The sequence below is a fragment of the Gossypium raimondii genome, chromosome 8 (genome assembly GCF_025698545.1).
Source record: "Gossypium raimondii isolate GPD5lz chromosome 8, ASM2569854v1, whole genome shotgun sequence".
Lineage (NCBI taxonomy): Eukaryota > Viridiplantae > Streptophyta > Magnoliopsida > Malvales > Malvaceae > Gossypium > Gossypium raimondii.
In genome coordinates this window covers 21,992,905-22,012,713 of record NC_068572.1, presented here as the reverse complement: position 1 = coordinate 22,012,713, position 19,809 = coordinate 21,992,905, and the positions used below count along the sequence as shown (strand labels likewise).

At 34.8% G+C, this 19,809-nt stretch overlaps 2 protein-coding genes across 4 annotated transcripts; one reads left to right on the top strand and one right to left on the bottom strand.

The window, feature by feature from the left end:
- Positions 1–22: 22 nt before the first annotated feature.
- Positions 23–4,225, top strand: LOC105791024 (pentatricopeptide repeat-containing protein At4g30825, chloroplastic). Of its 3 annotated transcripts, none has more exons than XM_012618883.2 (3): positions 23–3,038; positions 3,604–3,694; positions 3,767–4,225. In XM_012618883.2, exon 1 carries the CDS (start codon positions 221–223, stop codon positions 2,975–2,977), a length of 2,757 nt encoding a protein of 918 aa, XP_012474337.1. In that variant the 5' UTR covers positions 23–220; the 3' UTR covers positions 2,978–3,038; positions 3,604–3,694; positions 3,767–4,225. The 3 variants fall into 3 exon arrangements, with proteins under 3 accessions (XP_012474337.1, XP_012474336.1, XP_012474332.1); XM_012618882.2 differs by having other exon boundaries at positions 23–3,054; XM_012618878.2 differs by having other exon boundaries at positions 23–3,054; positions 3,604–4,225.
- A 10,797-nt stretch (positions 4,226–15,022) lies between these two features.
- LOC105793194 (uncharacterized) lies at positions 15,023–15,619 on the bottom strand. The gene has a single exon (XM_012622120.1). The coding sequence runs from the start codon at positions 15,617–15,619 to the stop codon at positions 15,023–15,025; it is 597 nt and encodes a 198-aa protein (XP_012477574.1).
- Between the last annotated feature and the right edge of the window lie 4,190 nt (positions 15,620–19,809).

Below are 19,809 nucleotides of genomic sequence, written 5' to 3'. Positions count from 1 at the left end.
TGTAAACCGATTGTTTGTCATGGCTGTAAAGTAGAAAAGGAAATTAAAAAAAAGGAGAAAAAAAGCAAGAAAATCCAGAAACGGTTATTTTGCTCCACTGCTTCAACCTCCTTTATCCCATCATCAAGGTACTCTACTGCTTTCTTCTTTAATTCCATTCATCCACAAAAGTGATGCATAATTTTTTCTTCAAAATCCTATAACAGTAATTATAACAACTATGGCTTCTTTGAAATTGTCCCTTTCTTGGGACTCTGTCGATTCAAAGAAACTCAGCTTCTACGTTAACCCATCTCATTTACCTGATCAATGTTCCAGTTTTTCATTCACCAGTTGTTTTCATGTCGCAAGAGCTGCTTCCATGCTCACTTCTTTGACTAGGCTCAAACATATTAGAGTCGAACCCGCCAACGTTCCTGACCCTAACCCAGTCGATAGAGATAGCCCTTTTTCTTCCAAAAATGAATTAGTGAATGAAAACCCAAAACTTGTTGAGGGCCGAAAAGGTCAAAACCGCAAGAAAGGGATAACAAGAAATGTGGATTTCAGGTTTGGTTCCAGAAGGAGTGGTAACGAAGTAGAAAAAGGAGATCTTTTTGTGTGTAGAAATAGCGGGTTGGATGTTGATTATACTGCTATAAAGCCTGACTTGAATTTGGAGCATTGTAATTCTATATTGAAAAGACTTGAGAAGTCTAATGATGGTAATGCTTTGAGATTTTTTGAGTGGATGAGGAGCAATGGGAAATTAGATGGAAATGTGACGGCTTATAGATTGGTTCTTCGAGTTTTGGGCAGGAGACAAGATTGGGACGCTGCTGAAATATTGGTTAGGCAAGCAAAATGCGATTCCGGCTGTGAGCTTGATTTTCAGGTTTTCAATACAATCATATACGCCTGTTCTAAAAGGGGGATTGTTGAAATGGGTGCTAAGTGGTTTAGAATGATGCTGGAACATGGGGTTCAGCCAAATGTTGCCACTTATGGGATGCTTATGGGACTTTACCAAAAGGGTTGGAATGTTAGGGACGCAGAGTTTGCACTTTCACAAATGAGGAGTTCTGGCATTGTATGTCAGTCTGCATACTCTGCAATGATCACAATTTATACACGGTTGAGTTTGTATGACAAAGCGGAAGAGGTTATCAGCTTTATGAGAGAAGATAAAGTCGCATTGAATCTTGAGAATTGGTTGGTGATGCTTAATGCTTATAGTCAAAGTGGCAAGTTAGACGAGGCTGAGCAGGTATTGGTTTCAATGCAAGAAGCAGGCTTTTCTCCAAATATTGTTGCATACAATACACTGATCACAGGGTATGGAAGAGCATCAAATATGGATGCAGCTCAACTAGTATTCCTGAGCATCCGGCAAGTTGGATTAGAACCTGATGGTACAACTTACCGTTCCATGATTGAGGGCTGGGGGCGAACTGGCAATTATAAAGAGGCAGGATGGTATTACAGGGCTATGAAACAGCTCGGATTCAAGCCTAACTCATCTAACTTGTACACGCTGCTAACTTTGCAAGCAAAGCATGGGGATGAAGAGGGTGCCATTAGAACACTTGATGATATGCTCAAGATGAGGTGCCAACATTCTTCAATCCTAGGTACTGTTTTGCAAGCATATGAGAAGACTGGGAGGATCTATAAAGTCCCTCTTGTTATAACTGGGTCTTTCTATCAACATGTTTTAGAAGACCCAACTTCTTGTTCCATTCTAGTCATGGCTTATGTGAAAAGTGGATTAGTGAATGATGCAATTAAAGTGTTGGGGAGCAAAAGGTGGAAGGATCCAGTTTTTGAAGATAACCTGTATCATTTATTAATTTGCTCTTGCAAGGAGTTGGATGATCTTGATAACGCGGTTAAGATATTTTCTCAAATACCTAACTCTGAAAATAAGCCAAATTTGCATATAATGTGTACAATGATTGACATTTACAGTGTCATGGGTCACTTCAATGAAGCAGAAAAACTCTATTTGAAGTTAAAATCTTCAGGGGTTGCCTTGGACATGATTGGCTTTAGCATTGTTGTAAGAATGTATGTTAAAGCTGGATCTTTAAAAGATGCCTGCAGCGCTCTACAAATGATGGAGAAGCAGAAAGACATTGTCCCAGACATTTATCTGTTTCGTGACATGCTTCGGATATATCAAAAGTGCAACATGCAGGAAAAATTAACGACTCTTTACTATAGAATTTTGAAGAGCGGTATTACCTGGGATCAGGAAATGTATAACTGTGTCATTAACTGTTGTGCACGTGCTTTGCCAGTCGATGAGCTTTCCAAGATTTTTAATCGAATGCTTCACCATGGTTTTGCTCCTAATACTATAACCTTCAATGTCATGCTTGATGTTTATGGTAAAGCCAAACTTTTCAGGAAGGTCAAGAAACTATTCTGGATGGCAAAAACTGGAGGTTTGGTAGATGTAATCTCTTACAATACTATTATATCTGCTTATGGTCAAAATAAGGACTTCAAGAATATGTCATCAACCATTCGAGAAATGCAATTCAATGGTTTTTCAGTTTCCCTTGAAGCCTATAATTGCATGTTGGATGCATATGGGAAAGAAGGCGAAATGGAGAAATTTCGAAGTGTATTGCAGAGGATGAAGGAATCAAATTGTGCTTCCGACCACTATACATACAACATTATGATCAATATTTATGGGGAACGAAGATGGATTGATGAAGTTGCTGCTGTGCTGACAGAACTGAAAGAATGTGGAGTAGGACCTGATTTGTGCAGTTATAACACATTGATTAAGGCGTATGGAATCGCTGGAATGGTCGAGGATGCTGTAGGTTTGATCAAGGAAATGCGAGGAAATGGGATAGAGCCTGATAGGATAACTTACAGCAATCTGATCACTGCATTAAGAAAGAATGATAAGTTCTTAGAGGCTGTTAAGTGGTCATTGTGGATGAAGCAGATGGAAATGGAAAATGCAAGTGGTCCTACATAATCTGTTTTCCACATCATTTCGCATTAAAGCTCCTACAACATTCTACCTAAACATTTCACAGGTGATTGCTTCTTAAGGTAATCTATTTTGTATCCTGCATCAAATTCCCCTGCTTATGCATAAGATTCTGTTGACTATATTCATCTATGGACTTCTGAAGGTATTTCATAGCTTTTAATATTAGAAATTGACTTTGTCTTCGCTGCTTAAGAAACTTCTTTGAGTTTTTTAAATGTAAATGCTTATGACAGAAACTCAAGAAGGGGCAGATTCTCGTTTTCTTTTTGAACAGTTGCTGCTTTATTCTCTACTACTTTATCATTTGTTTTATTTTCTAAAAAATTTAACTGCTTTAAATCGTTGAACGTGAAAAGCCTCTACAGCCATAAACTTTCTTTTAGATCTTCTTTACCTATTGGTTTCTTCTTCAGTCTTCAACACATCCCCGTCATTCAAAGAGTTATATTTGTGCCTCATTTGAGCATTCCTGTTAAACACTTACAGTCAATGGAGTTTTTATTGGTCAAAATGCAAGCTGAAATCTGATGTTGTTTATCCTTCTATCTCTGCCTGTTTTCTGCATCCACCATTTGCTCAGCAGACACACTTTTTTGGTCTTCTTTCAGATCTAAGGACGAGCCAAGCAGATTGTATTTGGGAAACTGATAAGTAGATGCTACTGGAAGCATGGAGGATCCTTGCAATGCCACAACCCTGGTAAAAATATATTTATATGTAAAAATTTCTGTGATGCTAATTTATGGAAGTGAAAGTACTAAATTTACTCAGATGAAGGAGCAATGTCAAACTGAAGCGCATTGAACGTGAGGTTTTCTTCCTCGGTTATACTTGGCTTGGGGCACAATAGTTTGTCTTCATTGACAAGGCATGCTACTGTACTCCATGAATGAAACAAACTGAGATATCATCATCAAGGGTGGATTTGTTCTCTCCAAAATATTGATTTCTCCATTATTTTGTGCAGCCTAGCATCTGGTGTATGAAATAATATTACTGCTATTAGAAACAGGAAAGCATACCGTATTCATTCTTATCTCTCTTTTTTGCATGTAATATATATATATATATTTCCTATAAGCTGGACATTATGTATGATATATCTTACATTTCTCTGGTGTGTTTATTATTATTATTATTATTATTATTCTCATTTTCATTGGTTTTGCATATTTACTTTCATGTAAGCAGGAATGTCATAATAGTTTTAAAAATTCTCCCTTATGTATAGTGTATAAAGTTTGTTTTTTCATAAGTTACCCAGATAAGTAACGAAGGCTTGGCTTTGAGCACATTAAAGGACTCTGCTAAAGAGCAAATCAGTTATGTTCGTACAAGACTACTTTCTTACCCATGCATCTCACGGTTATTTGTGTATAATCCTTTTATATGTATTAAATCAAAGTTTAACGTGTTAGTGAATCTTATGAATTTTATTATTTTGATTTGAAATGGTGATATTAATTTTGTATAAATGTTCTGTGATCATCATGTACAATAATAAATCACTATAAGCAGATGCGGTATGCGTTAATTAATTTATTTTATCAATTTTTGCTTTTTAAAATCAATATTTGGAGAGAATTATTTTTCTTAAAACTTATGCAATCTCTACTAGATTTAGATTATAAAATTACTATCTAATAGATTAAGATATAGTAATTCACCTTTGGGTATAATATTATTAAAGGAATATGCTTTTTGACATTATAGTTTTATTTTATCATATGTTTTTGAGATATTACCAACAATGTCTTTTTATTATGAATTACTTATGACGTGAATGTTTTATTTTCGCAGCATAATATGCTTGCGTTTATATATATTCTTTTTTTTTATATAATATTTATAGCCTTCCTCAATCCATAAATAAGAGGATAATGCACTTCAAATATTTGAACCCTTAACAACAATACCTATACCAATTAAGTTAAGACTCAATAAACATATGCATCTATAGTTTAGATAGATTAATTAAATCGATTAATCCGACTTACTCATTATATAAGATAATCTTTTACCTTTTACTTTTAAATTTTCGTTTTCCTTTTCCTTTTCCTTTTCCTTTTATTTCAATGGATTAAAAATTTTGGTTTAACACTCTTGAAACTTCTAATGCATATGCATATGAATATGGATATTGATTTTGTTTTCTTAATAATACATCTTTAAATCGTAAAAGAATATTGGCGTTGTTTTTATAACGGTGATCATTATAATGTTAGTATGCTAATTTTTCAGATTTCTACCATCTATATTTACGAATTGGTTGCTATAATTTATTATTATTGTTAATTCTATAATTTGATTTTGATATTTGTATGTAATTTTATAGTCATATCCTCTAGAATTGTATATATTTGTTTAGGACAACTTTTTTTTTTGGAATTGCATACTTTTATTAATTGTGACACTAATCACTTGATTGTTGAATATTTACTAGTAATAATTACATTAGTGAAGATTTATAAGTTAAATTCAATATTGCAGTTTAGATTAATAGTTACATCCTATGTTTTGGCTTCTAATCGTACATTTATGCTTATATCATTTACTTAATTTTGTACATATATCTATGTAAAAAAAAATTTGTTTGTGTGCATTTTGTCAATTGATAAATTTTATTTGCAAGAAATTCATGTGTTTTTTTTTTTTTTACTTTGATTTTATTGTAGGGAGGCTAATATTCTATATTTGGTTGCTTCAAGATGGCATTCAAGAGTTTTTTTGATCAACATTTATAATTACATTCGAATTTATTATTTTGGTGTTTTCTTTGATATAATGATACGAGTCGCAAGGCCCAAAATCAGACTCATGAACGTGATGGGCTCAAATTTCCTCAAGGCCAATAACGAGGTCGAAAACTAAGCAAATCCAAGCAAGATTGAACATGACCATCCAAGACTTCGTTATCAAGGCTCCAGCTGCGCACGAGACCAAAAAGAAAATCATGATCACTTTCTTGTTTTCAAGAAAATCAAGAAACCGAATCTTGGTCCAATTTTGCTGTTTCAGACAATTTCAAGAATCAAGAAAATCAAGATTTCAAATCTTGGAAATCTTGGTCCAAGAAACCGAACCTTGCAGCCAAGGCACATTGGATTTCATGTACAAGCTTGAACGAGCTAATTTCGAGAGCAAACGTATCGCAATACCAAGTTCTTGAAAAAATGGCCCATTAAGCCTATCCTGAACTTTGAAAAGTAATTTAATTGAATATCAGGCCAAATTATTAAAGTGGCCCAAATTGTAAAATATTTAAACTATAGGTCCAATTTTATTTTAATAAGTGGACCATCATGTAAGAATTCAACTCAAAGAGCCCATTCAATTCCTTTGGCTGAATTCCCATTAAAAGTCCACACTTAAAAATTATTATTATTTATTTGATGAGTTGCCATGTTAGTTATTCCATTAGGGTTAGGAAAATTTATTTTAGGGGCCTATAAGTAGCATGAACATTCACCCTTATACATATACAATTAATTTATGTTTTTCTAAGTTAATAATAATTCTTTTTGAGTTTTTCTTTAAGAATTGCTCTTGAGTTTCTTTTAAAAGCTATTTTAACAATATTTCAGGTTGTGGGAATCATCTTCAAGCTTTTTCTTGTCAAGATATTTTTCTTGGAGGGGGAATTAGAGTCATTGAAAAGAGTTGTGGATTCTTAATGTTTCCAGGGCTTCTTAGGACGTCATCTTCTCTGTTCTATCATTAATTTATCGTTTCTTGCTTATTTAAGTTAGTTCTTGCTGATTTAGCTTGCTGATTTTATTGATTTTCGTTCTAGGTTAAAGTTGCTTCAAGAAAGACATTCTCCCATCTTGTTGCATCAAGAAACACATCAAAAATCTGGTTAGGGCATTTTCTTGAGGTCTAAGAACAATTTCTTTCCATCCAAGAAACCCTAATTCGTTTTCTTTTGGACTCTTTACCAACATGTTCATCTTTCTTTTGTTTTATTTTCGTTTGACTCTCCTTTGTGACAGCTAATCTATTTTCGTTGTTTCTCGTTTCAATTTACATCCGTCTAGAGATCTAGGATACATCTGCAACTTGAACAAACTTTACGATTCGCTTCTACATTCATCCGTATCATCTTTTATCATATAATGTTAGTATATTTGTTTGCATTGTACTATTTTTTTGTTACATTTTATTTAGAGCTATCTATTTGTTATGGAGTACATAAGTTATGCTATCGAAACTGATCTTAATTTAGAAGTTTTAATCTCATGAAGATTTAGTTGTGAAAAAGTTTCAAACCACCCTTTCCTAAAGCATGGAACCAAGATTTGAGTCTAAAAAAAATGAGAAGATTATTTTCTATTTGTTACATCTATTATATGAGTGGATTTTCTTTTGAAAAATTACCTACTTTTCTCTAGTTTATACTCTCTGTAGTAGTATGATTAAATCACATGTACAAGTAAGCTAGAAGTTTACTAATCCAAAAATATTAATTACTTGGCATGATTAGTTAGACCGTATCGATCAATAATGATGTAAAATGAGCATTTACATGGATATTTATTAAAGAACATAAAGATTCTTCATTCTAAAAAAATTCTAATCTGCTGCTTGTTCTGAAAAGAGAATTATTTATTTGGAATCTTACTAACAAAAGTTGAGATTGAATCTATTGGATTTTTTAAATGAATATTGACTCGTTTATCTAACAAGTGGATGTTTTGATATAATTTGGTAGATGCATCTACAAGATAATCACATGTGAGTTACCAACTCGTAACTTGTAGTTTGCGAGATTACTTTTTAAATGATTAACTTAAGAGCAAAACTTTCAGATTATGCAGTTGAGACAATTCATGCTATGTTGGTTAGATTATATCTCAAACATTTAATGCTTATTACATTGCCATTCGAATAATTATCGCAAAGTCTGTTGTTTATATGTATAAAATGGCTTTAGTATAAATAAATTACTAAATGCCTCTAGTTAACAACTAAACCATTACTTTTAAGAACAAAATTTATTTTGTATACGTATAAAGATATGATATTTTACATGCATCAACACTTGTATACATAATGCCAATAAGTTATGATAAATACTCCTATTACAATTGCTTTTGATCAAAGTCAAATATTTCTAATTTTAAAATTTTTGAATGTGTAGTATATGTTCAAGTTGTTTCACCATATTGCAAAAAAATGGGTATTCAAAGGAAGTTGGGAGTATATATTGGTTATATAAGTATTCTTTTTTTTTTTTGAGTAAAAACCATTGATGCCATAAATACTTGGAGAATAAAGCAGTTACAATCAGCCACGCGTGTAACCCAACCATTGGATCCCTAAACAACGTCTGAGGGGTTTCAAAACAATTAGACCACACTAACCGACACCAGAAACAAGACAAGTAAAAAACAAAACATTAAACACAAAAGGAAGCCAACACAAACCATTAGAAAAACATGAAAAACAACAAAAACAAAAACAAATAAAACCTCTCAGATCTAAGACATCCTCTCTAGAACCTTCACAACCCTTCCTAGGACCAGTAGATCGTTAAGATAATCTAGAGAAAAATAGCATATTCTGATACCAACAAACTAGAAAACCCTTCAACTAGCTTTGAGTTCATCGAACACCCTTCACCTTCAAATTTGGACTTAGCCTTCAAAAATGGTCTCTTCCTCCAATCCCCCTCTTCCTTGTAGAATCGATCCTTTCCACATCCCTCGGGACCTCCTCAATCCAATAGACAGGACGATTGTGTTTCCGGCCCTCCATTGCCATTGCATGAGCCACCGCGTTTGGTTCTTAAGGTACGAACCTAAAATAGAGAACCCTGGACTTAGTGCTTTTCCCTTTCATTTCTGAAATAAGGTTACTGATGCTAGATCTGTCCTCTTCACTAGATTTCAATTTTTGGATGATGGTCAGAGCATCCCCCTTGACACACATATCCCAAAACCCCAACTCTTCCGCAAAGGAGACTACCTTCAAGCTTCCTCTCGCCTCTGCCGTTTTCGGATCCATAATGTTCTCCCATGGGTAAGTACACAATGCCATAACCAGTGTAACACCTTACGCCCGGCCTGGTCGCCAAGCCCGAATATCAGGATGACACATCACCGTCTCATGTCATACTCACAGTAAATTGTTACATTATTAAGAAATCATCCACTTTATTAGTGATCTTATAAATTTTTATTCAGACATATATCAACCATCATTAAAACATGCCAAACATACTTTAAATAAACTTGTGTTAATAATTAAACATGTATTAGACCACTTAGCAAAATTTCCAAGACAATTCACGTAGGTATCGATAATTCTCTCAAGTGGTATCGATATCACTTAGAAAATCGGTACCAAAACTGCTTACTATTTTTCACTTAAAAATCCAAACCTTGAAAATTATCAATACCTCTGCCAAAGTATTGATATTTCTACCCCGAGTATCGATACTCGTGATAGGGTATTGACACCAAATTATGATTCTGACTTCTTGCACATTTCAAATCAAAGATGTATCATTTTTGTAACACGAATATCGATACCTCTACTTAAAACCAAAAAAATACAACATACATAAGCATATAAGTCATTCCAACATGTACCAAATCATCATGCTATCATATCAAAATCAAATAAGCGTCAAAATGGCCGTAGTAATAGTTTCAAACATCGAAAGTAAGTCCAAGCAATAACCAACGTAATACGAAATGAATCTCATAAACTTAGGAACAAATAATCTATGGAAGCATTTAAAACATCATGGTAAATACCAATAAAAGTTTACCATATTGCCTTATTCCCAAAACATAAACAAATAACAATAACACCTACAAAATCATAGAAATTGACTTGCTTGGATCACCCCTCAGAACCACACCACTCACACCGACACTCAAAAACTCTACAAGGGTTTTAAGAAAGGAGTGGGTGAGCTTAACAAGCTCAGTGAATGTCTAGAACAACTACTATGCAAACAATTCATCAAGCATTAATGATACAACCATATAACACAACCTCAGCAGTTCCAACTCTAGTGTCATAATATACTTACTTGTACATTATTACTTGTTCATTTACATGGTAATCATATTCACTTTTCAGCATATCTCACATTGCACATATTATCACATAACATTTAAGCATGTATCATAGTATTCATACAATCACATAACATTCAAGCATATATCACAATACTTAAAAAAATATGTTTATAGATAATTTGCATAATGGTTACATATCATATACACACATATCACAATACACACATATTCATAATTTGAGATAATTTGACACTTGAGCTATGAAACATAAAAGTGAGCCCTATCATCACTCATTGGATGCACGGATCTCCAACACACCACATAGACTCATAGAGTCGAACATGTCCCAAAAGTGAAACATAAAGCTAACACTCTCCTTATTTCCCCTCACATGTCCCGTTGAATGAGCTTAGCTCACATTCCCTTATCCCTTTAACATGTCCCAAGGCCTCAACGCCCAAAATCACTGTACATATAGGTGAGTACTCATAATCCTATGGCATGCCAACTATATCCAACAGTTTCAAAATCACAAGGCCAAAATATCTAAAATCAAACACATATCACTTACCGATTATCTGTGCACTATCACTGCATATTTGCATCTTTAGCACAACACTGTTACTAACATTTAACATATACATAACATGTACACATTTGCACTTTCACAATGGTTATCATAACCACATATCACATGTTATAGCATCTCATCTAAATTCACATATTCACAGACACACAAGCACATTGTTCACAAGATAGCATATGTATAAGAAAACTTACACTCGAAATTTAGATTAAGGGTTTAGGCTACTACTAAATTCCTAAATAACGCATTGAATCATGTCCACAAGCAATTATTCTAAACACTCACCAATTACGTTTTCATCAAAAAGCCAAAAGCTCCAACTAGCTTTTTCCTTGGCTTTATCTTTACTCGTAGAAGGTCCTATCGAATCCGAAACTTCAACACAACAATGCATTCAGTAATCAACTAAGAACTCACCACAAGCAATAAAAAACATAAGCTCTCATGTAACCAAAATCTTTAATATAGCCAACTTAAAACTCAAATATCTCTGTCTATACTAAATATTTTTGCCTAAAACCAATTCAGTTCATCTTATAATTTACCTATGACTAATTCCCAACCTTTAAATTACAATAAAATACTTAATTCACAGTATCGACTTTTTCGACATGTTTTACGGCTATTTTCCAAAAATTCATTGAAACTCAAGAAATCTTTAACGAAACTTCAAAGTAAGTTTGGAAACCTCTTAATTATATAAAAATAATTGAAAAACACTTTGAAACCATGTTTTTACTCGAAATCTCAAAGTCCACCGCTAACGAGCCAATTTTTGGCTTTTATTCAAAACATGCGTTTTAATTATAACATCCTTAACCCGAATCCGTCGCTAGAATAGGGTTATGAAGTATTACCGAAGTTTACAATTTAAACGGACAGAAAATTCAAACATTTCATAACATATAGCATTCATGTCAGAAACTAATCATAATCATGCATATTGTTCCTAATGCGAGCCCTCGAGGCGCAAAATACACCTTAGAAACAAATTGCGACTAAACCGTAAATTTAGAGAATTATTCAGAAACTTATAAAATTTTCAAAACTGCAGGGGTTACACGGTTGTGTGGCCAGGCTGTGTGATTCACACGGCCAAGAGGCAAACCCGTATCTTAGACCGTGTAGGCATTCGAAATAGAGACACATGGCCGTGTCCCAGCCCGTGTCCGTGCCTGTGTAACTCACTGACTTGGGTCACACGGACAAGCCACACGCCTACGTGCTAGGTCGTGTAAGCATACTGACTTGCATTCTTTAAAAGATACAGGGGACACACAGCCATGTGTTAGACACATGCCCATGTCTCTGCTCATGTTGATGAAAATAGGCTATTTTCCAAGCCACATTTCTCACCCAAAAATGACATCATCCTACTCCAAAAAATGCACATATATGCTAGCTATAATCAAGCATCCAAAACAAGCAAAAACAAGCTTTAAACATGTATTAAAATCACATACAACCAATATGCCCTTAGGCACATCAAATGACAACTTAAAAACATGTCAACTATGTATCCAAACTTACCTAAATGACCAAATACATATATGCATAATTGTACCCAAAACCTATCATGTAGGTCACTTATCAAGCTCAACTATTTGGTACCTAAAATACCAATTCACAAGGTAAATCATTTTGCATCATTTCATGTCACTTAACTTACTTACCAAAACATATCAATATTTCTAAATGGTACCAAATATACCATTCTAACTAACATCACTATACCTATAAATTTTCCATAACAAAGCACTAAATCACACCAAGGTATATAACATATCTTATATGCATATTCAAACCACATTTTACTTTCCATCACTTTACCATATCAAACACACATAAAATATGATAAGGCCACATATATATATACATCAAAATGTACCAAACACAAGCCAAATAATTGACCAATATCAACAAAACACTTATATGCAATCATTGGCCAAATTAACCTATACATGCCATTATAACTGAAATTAAACAATCGAATGTACCAAAAGAGCCGATGAATAGTATGATATAGCTCCGGCAAGCTTCCAAACTGAACGAGCTTCTGAATCACTATAAAACATGGAAAATAATACAGAGTAAGCATTTAAGCTTAGTAAGTTTATATAATAGAGAATTTAACTTACCATTTTAATCACATTTAAGGTAAGTAAACCAAAGCATATCTCAACTCAATTTTGCCAAAAGCCTAGCACATATTCATCAACCATGTTAGCCATGTAATTCATATAATGACCGAGAATCATGTATGAGTTCAACAACTATTCAAATTCCATATACATGTATCATTTATACCATGTATCCATATATCATTTACAAATCATTTCCATGTATTTCATGTAAATACCTGTACTAGTTCGTATCGAACTCATATAAACTCATAACAGAACTTTGCCCGTTGAACCATTTAGAATATCGTTGGATATGCGGGTAGTACACACGAGGTGTACTAAACTGTAGTCCATCAATTCATGCACATGTATGCTCATAGGAGCTGTAAACGGTGAGCTCCTCCAAGCTGAATAATGGTAAGCTCATAAGAGCTGAGTATTGGTAAGCTCATAAGAGCTGAAATCGTTAGCCCTAATGGCATGTCATTTGTATCCTACAAATTCCTAAGGTTCAAACGGGGCTCAGTAATCGTCGTACGTCATCAGATATGCGATCGATAATCATATATGATGATAATGCAAATAACATACATCTAATTCAAATAAAACATATAATTATACAATTTAATTACACGAACTTACCTCGACGAGTGTACGTAGATACGAAGACAACTAATTCAATATTTTTCCTTTGCCCCGATCTAACTCCGTACGAGGTTTAACCGGATCTATACAAATGAATTTAACACAATTCAATATAATTCATATTCAATTTAGTCCGACACACATTTTTGACAAAATTACCATTTTCCCATATATTTTTAATTATTTATAATTTAGTCCCTAGGCTCGAAAAATGAAATTAATTCAATTTTATCCTTACCCAAGCCTAGCCGAATTATAAACATATTTATAGCAACCCATATATTTCAAAAATTCATAATTTTACCACACAATTTATCATATTTTTCAATTTAATCCTTAATTGATAATTTCATCAAAAATTCCTTTACAGAAGTTGTTAATCTAACAACAACCATTCATTTTCTACCATTAAACTTCAAAACCCTAACATGTTCATCAATGGAAAAACTCAAATACTTTAACAGTTTCACAAATTAGTCCCCAGGCTAGTTAGATTAAGCTACAACGATCCCGAAAACATATAAATTATAAAAAACAAGACAAAACACATACCTAATTGATGGAAACAAGCTTGCCAAAGTCTAAAGAGCAAAAATAGCTTCTTTTTCTTGGCTATTCGGTTAAAGAAAGATAACAATGGAAGATGATATTATTTTGTTTTATTTGTTTTATTATTTATTACTTATTTACAAAATTAACCTTAATTAACTTTAAAAATTACACTAATGCCAAGCCATGTACATCCACTATCACATTTACTGGTCTAATTACCATATAAGGACCTCCACTTTAAAGTTCTATAGCTATTAGACACCTTTAGCTATTAGAACACAACTTTTGCAATTTACGCAATTTAGTCTTTTTCTCAAATTGGGCATGTAAATGGTAAAATTTCTTAACGAAATTTTATACGATAATACTATCATGCTGTAGACCATATAATAATAATAAAATAAATTTTTTAAGTTCAGATTTGTGGTCCCAAAACCACTGTTCCGATTTCACTGAAAACAGGTTGTTACATTAATGGCTAAAAACTTAGTTTTAAAGACTAAATAACATTTAAAACTATTTAGGAGTTGAATCATTACCTTAGACGACGAAAAATCAAGCGTTTGATTGAAAACCCGAAAAACTTACAAGCTTGACAATGGAGAAATCAATGATGATTTTGGGTGTTTTTCTTAACTTCTATGGAGATTTATAACTTAAAAGATGATAGAAATAAAAAGGAACTGGGATTTGGAATTCAAAATCGATTGGGAGAGTTAAGGGAACTATGGACGGCGCAAGTATGAGAGGAGAGTGAGACTAACGTGAAAACAAAACTATAAATGGGGGTTTTTAGGTTGAATTTTAAAACCTGGTAAAACTGCAACATAAATGCTCACAATTTTGACTCTATTTCAAATCAGTTTTTTTTTTCTAAAATAAAGGTTTCCAAAACACTTTTACAAAAATTGATTTGATTTTTTAAAAAACCATAATCGAAAATATTATCGACAAACCATGTCGTAAAAATTTCGAACACTCTAAGGCTAAAATTCCTAAAATACCCTTAAAACTCCTGGGCCTTATTTTGGGATGTTACAGCAAGACCCTCCCTATTTCGTACTACTGTACCCGAATGTGATGACCGTGACTACTGGTTAAAAGAAGCATCAAAGTTGAACTTAATAATGTCCCCTTCTGGTGGCTCCCAAATAATATGCTTTGGTATATGCCCAGATCTAGATAACCCACTTAATTGCTCAATTTCAAGCATGTAAGCGTTTATAAATCCTATTACCTCATGAACCTGCTCCCTAATCTCCTCATGATATATTTTGTTACGATTATACCATAGAGCCCAATAAGAAATAGCGAGTAATCTAAAACCTGTTATGCTATTATTCAATACCTCTTCTACTAACCGTTGCTTCCAATTTTGATCTATGTTGCTTGTTGAGGACACCACCCCTATTCCCTCTAGCACTTGCTTCAAAAAGTCACAATCACGGAACAAGTGAGCCACTGACTCCTGCTCTACTTGACAAACTGGACAAAGTGTATTGACAACAAGCTTTTGTGATTTTAGCACCCACAATGTTGGCATAGACTCATTGATTATTTTCCAGAAGTGTATACGTATTTTATTAGGAATATTTAGGCCCCACAACCGTGTGTAAGTATTAGATAGCTCCTGTGGTTGTTCTATATTATTTCCCTCTGTATATTCCTTCCCTTTGTACAAAGCCATTTGTAACCACTGCGCGCAAAATATACCCTTGTACTATCCCCTTTCATATTACTCCATCCCTTCTCCACTATTTACTAGAGGGATCAATTGAATTTTCTGCACCTGGTCATCTCTAAATAAATCCCTAATCACATCCTGCTTTCAGGTAAATGGGTCCTTTTGAATTAACTATGAAACAATAGTATACTTAATGTCAATACTTTAGAACTAAAGTCTACCATTTCCAGGACTTGGCATCCACATGTCATTCCAGAGGTTCACATCCTATCAATTCCCGATCCGCCATCCTAATCCTTCCGCGAGCAGCCCATGGGCTCCCAACATACTCCCTCAGGTATACAAAGGGAAAGCTCCCAAACGCGCACTCATAAAATCCCTTCGGGGGAAATACTTAGCTTTCATAACACGTGTAAACAAACTATTAGGCTGCGTTATTAGTTTCCACCCTTGCTTCGCAAGGACAGCCAAATTAAATTTAACAAGATCTCTAAAACCCAGCCCTCCCTGTGCCTTTGGAGCACATAAAACACTCAATCTGCACCAATGTATACCCTTAGCAGATTTTGAATTTCGCCACCAAAACTTACACATCATATTCTCTAGCTCGCTACACGAAGAAATAGGAAACAAAAAACATTGCAATGCATAAATAGGGATGGTTTGCAAAATGAACTTAATAAAAACTTCTTTTCTCCTCATTGATAACCATCACACACTCCAACTCTTCATTTTCCTAATAAATTTCTTTTTTAAATCCACACAAGCATGCTTCTTTCTTCTTCCCACCACCGTCGGCAAACCAAGGTACCTCTCTGGATTATTTTACATTCTCACCCCCAAAATTCTTCCTACATGCTCTTTCACACCATCACTCATATTACCACTAAAGTATATAAGAGATTTATCAAAATTAGCTTACTGACATGAAATCTCTTCATATTAAAAAATTATCGACTTCATGGTGTGTGCTCCTTCTACCGTGGCCTTCCCGAAAAATATACTATCATCAAGAAAGAAAAGGTGACTAACTTCTAGCCTACCTCGACCTATCCTTGCCCTATTATGTATTCCTTCCTCTTTAGCTATATGTAGTAACATCGAGAAACCTTCAGCATCAATTAAAAATAGATAAGGGTTAAGGGGGTCCCCTTGTCTCAAGCCCATAGATGTTCAAAATTGCTCCTCTTTCTCCCTATTTAAATTTATAGAATACGACACACTAGAGACGCATCGTATGACGAGCGAAATCCATGCTTCACAGAAACCTAGAGATCCCATCACTCTTTCCAAAAAACCCTAATCCGCCCTGCCATAAGCTTTGCTAAAATCAAGTTTCAAAGTGAAAGATCCAACTGACCTCCTTTATTTTTGTTCAAGGAATGTAGAATCATATGCTACAAACATGTTGTCCGCAATTTTTCGTCAAGACACAAAAACTCCTTTAGATTCATCAATACAATTATCTACAAAATCTCTTAACAATCACCTTCGAAATTACCTTATAAATGACATTACAAAGGATGACGGGTCTGAAATGGCTCATATTCTTCGGTGAACCCACTTTTGGAATAAGCACAATGTTCGTGCAATTGATCTCTTCAAAATCTCGTATCCCGTTAAACATCTCCAAACAAAACTTCTCTACCTTTCTTCCAACCACATGCTAGTACATCTGAAAGAAAAGTGCTGGGAAACCATCACTACCAGATGCTTTTAAAGGGGCCATAGCCTTAATTGCCTCTAGCACCTACTCCCTTTTAAATTCAACCATCAACTCCTCATTTTGATTCTCTTTAATGCACACTGGAATTCCCAGAAGCAGCTGATCACAGTTTCTTACTGGTTTTGAGGAAAAAATCTTTAAATAATTCGTTGCCACTTGTATCATCCCATTTTGTTCGCTTATCCAACCATTATTTCCATCTTCTAACCCTTTAACAATGTTTATTCTCTTTCTAACAAGAGCAAAACTATGGAAAAATGATGTATTACGATCGCCCAAACGTAACCAATTAGCCCTAGCCCATTGCTCCCAAAATAATTCCTCCATATCGGCTTCCAAATTTAGGGCTAACTTAACAACAGTGATTTCTACCAAGACCTCATCGCTAAGATATTCATCAATTAGCTCATTTAGTCTAGCAGTTAGACCCCCTCTCCTACAATTTTGACGTAGTCGAACCTTTTTAGCCTAACTACTTAGCTCCACCCCTAAATCCCCAAGCTTCACTGGAATCTCTTTATGGTTCATTGCCCACCAACTCTTTAGATGATCCTCGAACCTATCCTTCAGAATCCAATTGGCATCAAAATGAAAGTAATGTCCATTCAGCATTGGTCGGGCCCTCCTATCATTTCCCGTATCAACAAGCATCGGGCAATGATCTGAAAAACTATGCTGTAAATGGTTCAATGAATATTCTGAAAAGACATCCCACCATCTTGGGTTAGCTACTTCTATTTAATCGTTCATTTATATTATTTTTTGGCAACCAACCTCTTTCCTACGTGAACCATTGGCCAACAAAGCCTAAATCACCCAAATCACAATCATCCAACACTTCCCTAAAAGCATTCACTTGCCGTTCCTCCTTTAGACGCCCTCCCCTTTTTTTCAAAGGAATAATAAATCTTATTGAAATCATCCAGAACTAACCATGGCATATTACTTTCCCGGTTCAATTGCCTCAATAAATTCCGCGAATCCTTCCTAGCTTGCTCTACTAGGGAACCATAGAAACCTGTGAAACGCGAAACCATCCTCCCGTCATCCTCCTCCACTTCCACGCTAATATGAGACCTCGAGAAACTTCTTAAAGATACTGCTAACCCTTTCCTCCATCCTAAGAATAGCCCCCTCACAAACCAATAGCATCCACAACGATACCATGCATGAACCCACATTTCCTTCATATACGCTCCATACTCTTAGCACTAAATTTTTTTCAATCAGAAACAAAATTTAGGGCTAAATTCGGCTCAACTTATTCTTGAGACGTCTAATAATTTGCAGCTATCCCAAGCCACAAACATTCAAACTTAAAAGTTTATTATGCCCGATCGACTTGCCTCCTAGCAGCTATTGATAAAAAATGGGTTTTCCCCATCGGTCTTTCCTCCCTTAGCACTAATGAGTTCTCTTTTCCAGTCGGATTGCAATCCTTGATCTCCTTATGATGTCTTTTCTTACCCTATCCATTTTCAATAGGCATTTCCTCCCATCATGTTCCATCATAAATTTCTCATAAGAATGCTCCCCTCACCCGCTAACCCCTAAGCTATTACTGCCACCTCCTTCCAAGTTGACACCCAGTATAAGATCCATCTTATCACTAACCTCATTCGATCATCAACTCCAAAACCAACCCCTAGATCTCGTTGCCTACTCATACTACCAAAATCCCGTTCGTCACTATTCTCCACTAGCCAAACACTACTCATTGCAGTTGCCCTTCTAGACTAAGCTGTAAGAGACAAGTCCCAACCAATTCAACAGCCTCCTTTTTTCTCGACATCCTCTTTTGACAGAAAGAATCTCTATGTCCCAACCGTCCACAATATAAGTAGAACAGTGTTAGCTTCTCGTATTTAAAACTGACATAAGTACTATTCCTGGATACAAACACATTCTTTTTTTTTCTTTTTATAGGTTTTTCCACATCCAACAAAACCCTGATCCTAAGGAAAGCCTGTACCCCCTTACTTAAACTCTTCAAATCGTAATCTATAAACTTCCCTATAAAATCCCTTAACTGTCATGCAAACGGTTTCGAGAATAGACTCATAGGTAACTCATGAACCTAGACCTAGAAAGTAACGAACTTGAATGAAACCTTCATTGGATCTTCCCCCTTCTCCAACCAATGAAACACGAAAAAGTGATTATTAAAAGTCCAAGCTGTTCTACTTATAACCCTCTCCAGATCCATCTTATGGAAAGTTCAAATAAGAATCTTTTTTCCCGATAACTGAGATCTAAACTCCTCTAACTGGGTGCCAAACAATTACCATGGTGCTCTTAATTACCGAAAAGTGCACTATACTCACCGTTAAAAAATACCTTACTAAACTGAAATCAATCACCCTTGGTGGTGCCCCTCCAATGACAGATTTGCCTTATCATTCTCCATATTCAACTCCTACCCCAAGTCTACTCGATCTATAAGTGTGAAGAATCCCAACCGCTGTTG

What these genes read in the sequence shown, in the direction of transcription:
- LOC105793194 (XM_012622120.1), bottom strand. Translation starts at nt 15,619, where the DNA reads ATGGCTTTGTACAAAGGGAAGGAATATACAGAGGGAAATAATATAGAA.
- LOC105791024 (XM_012618883.2), top strand. Translation starts at nt 221, where the DNA reads ATGGCTTCTTTGAAATTGTCCCTTTCTTGGGACTCTGTCGATTCAAAG.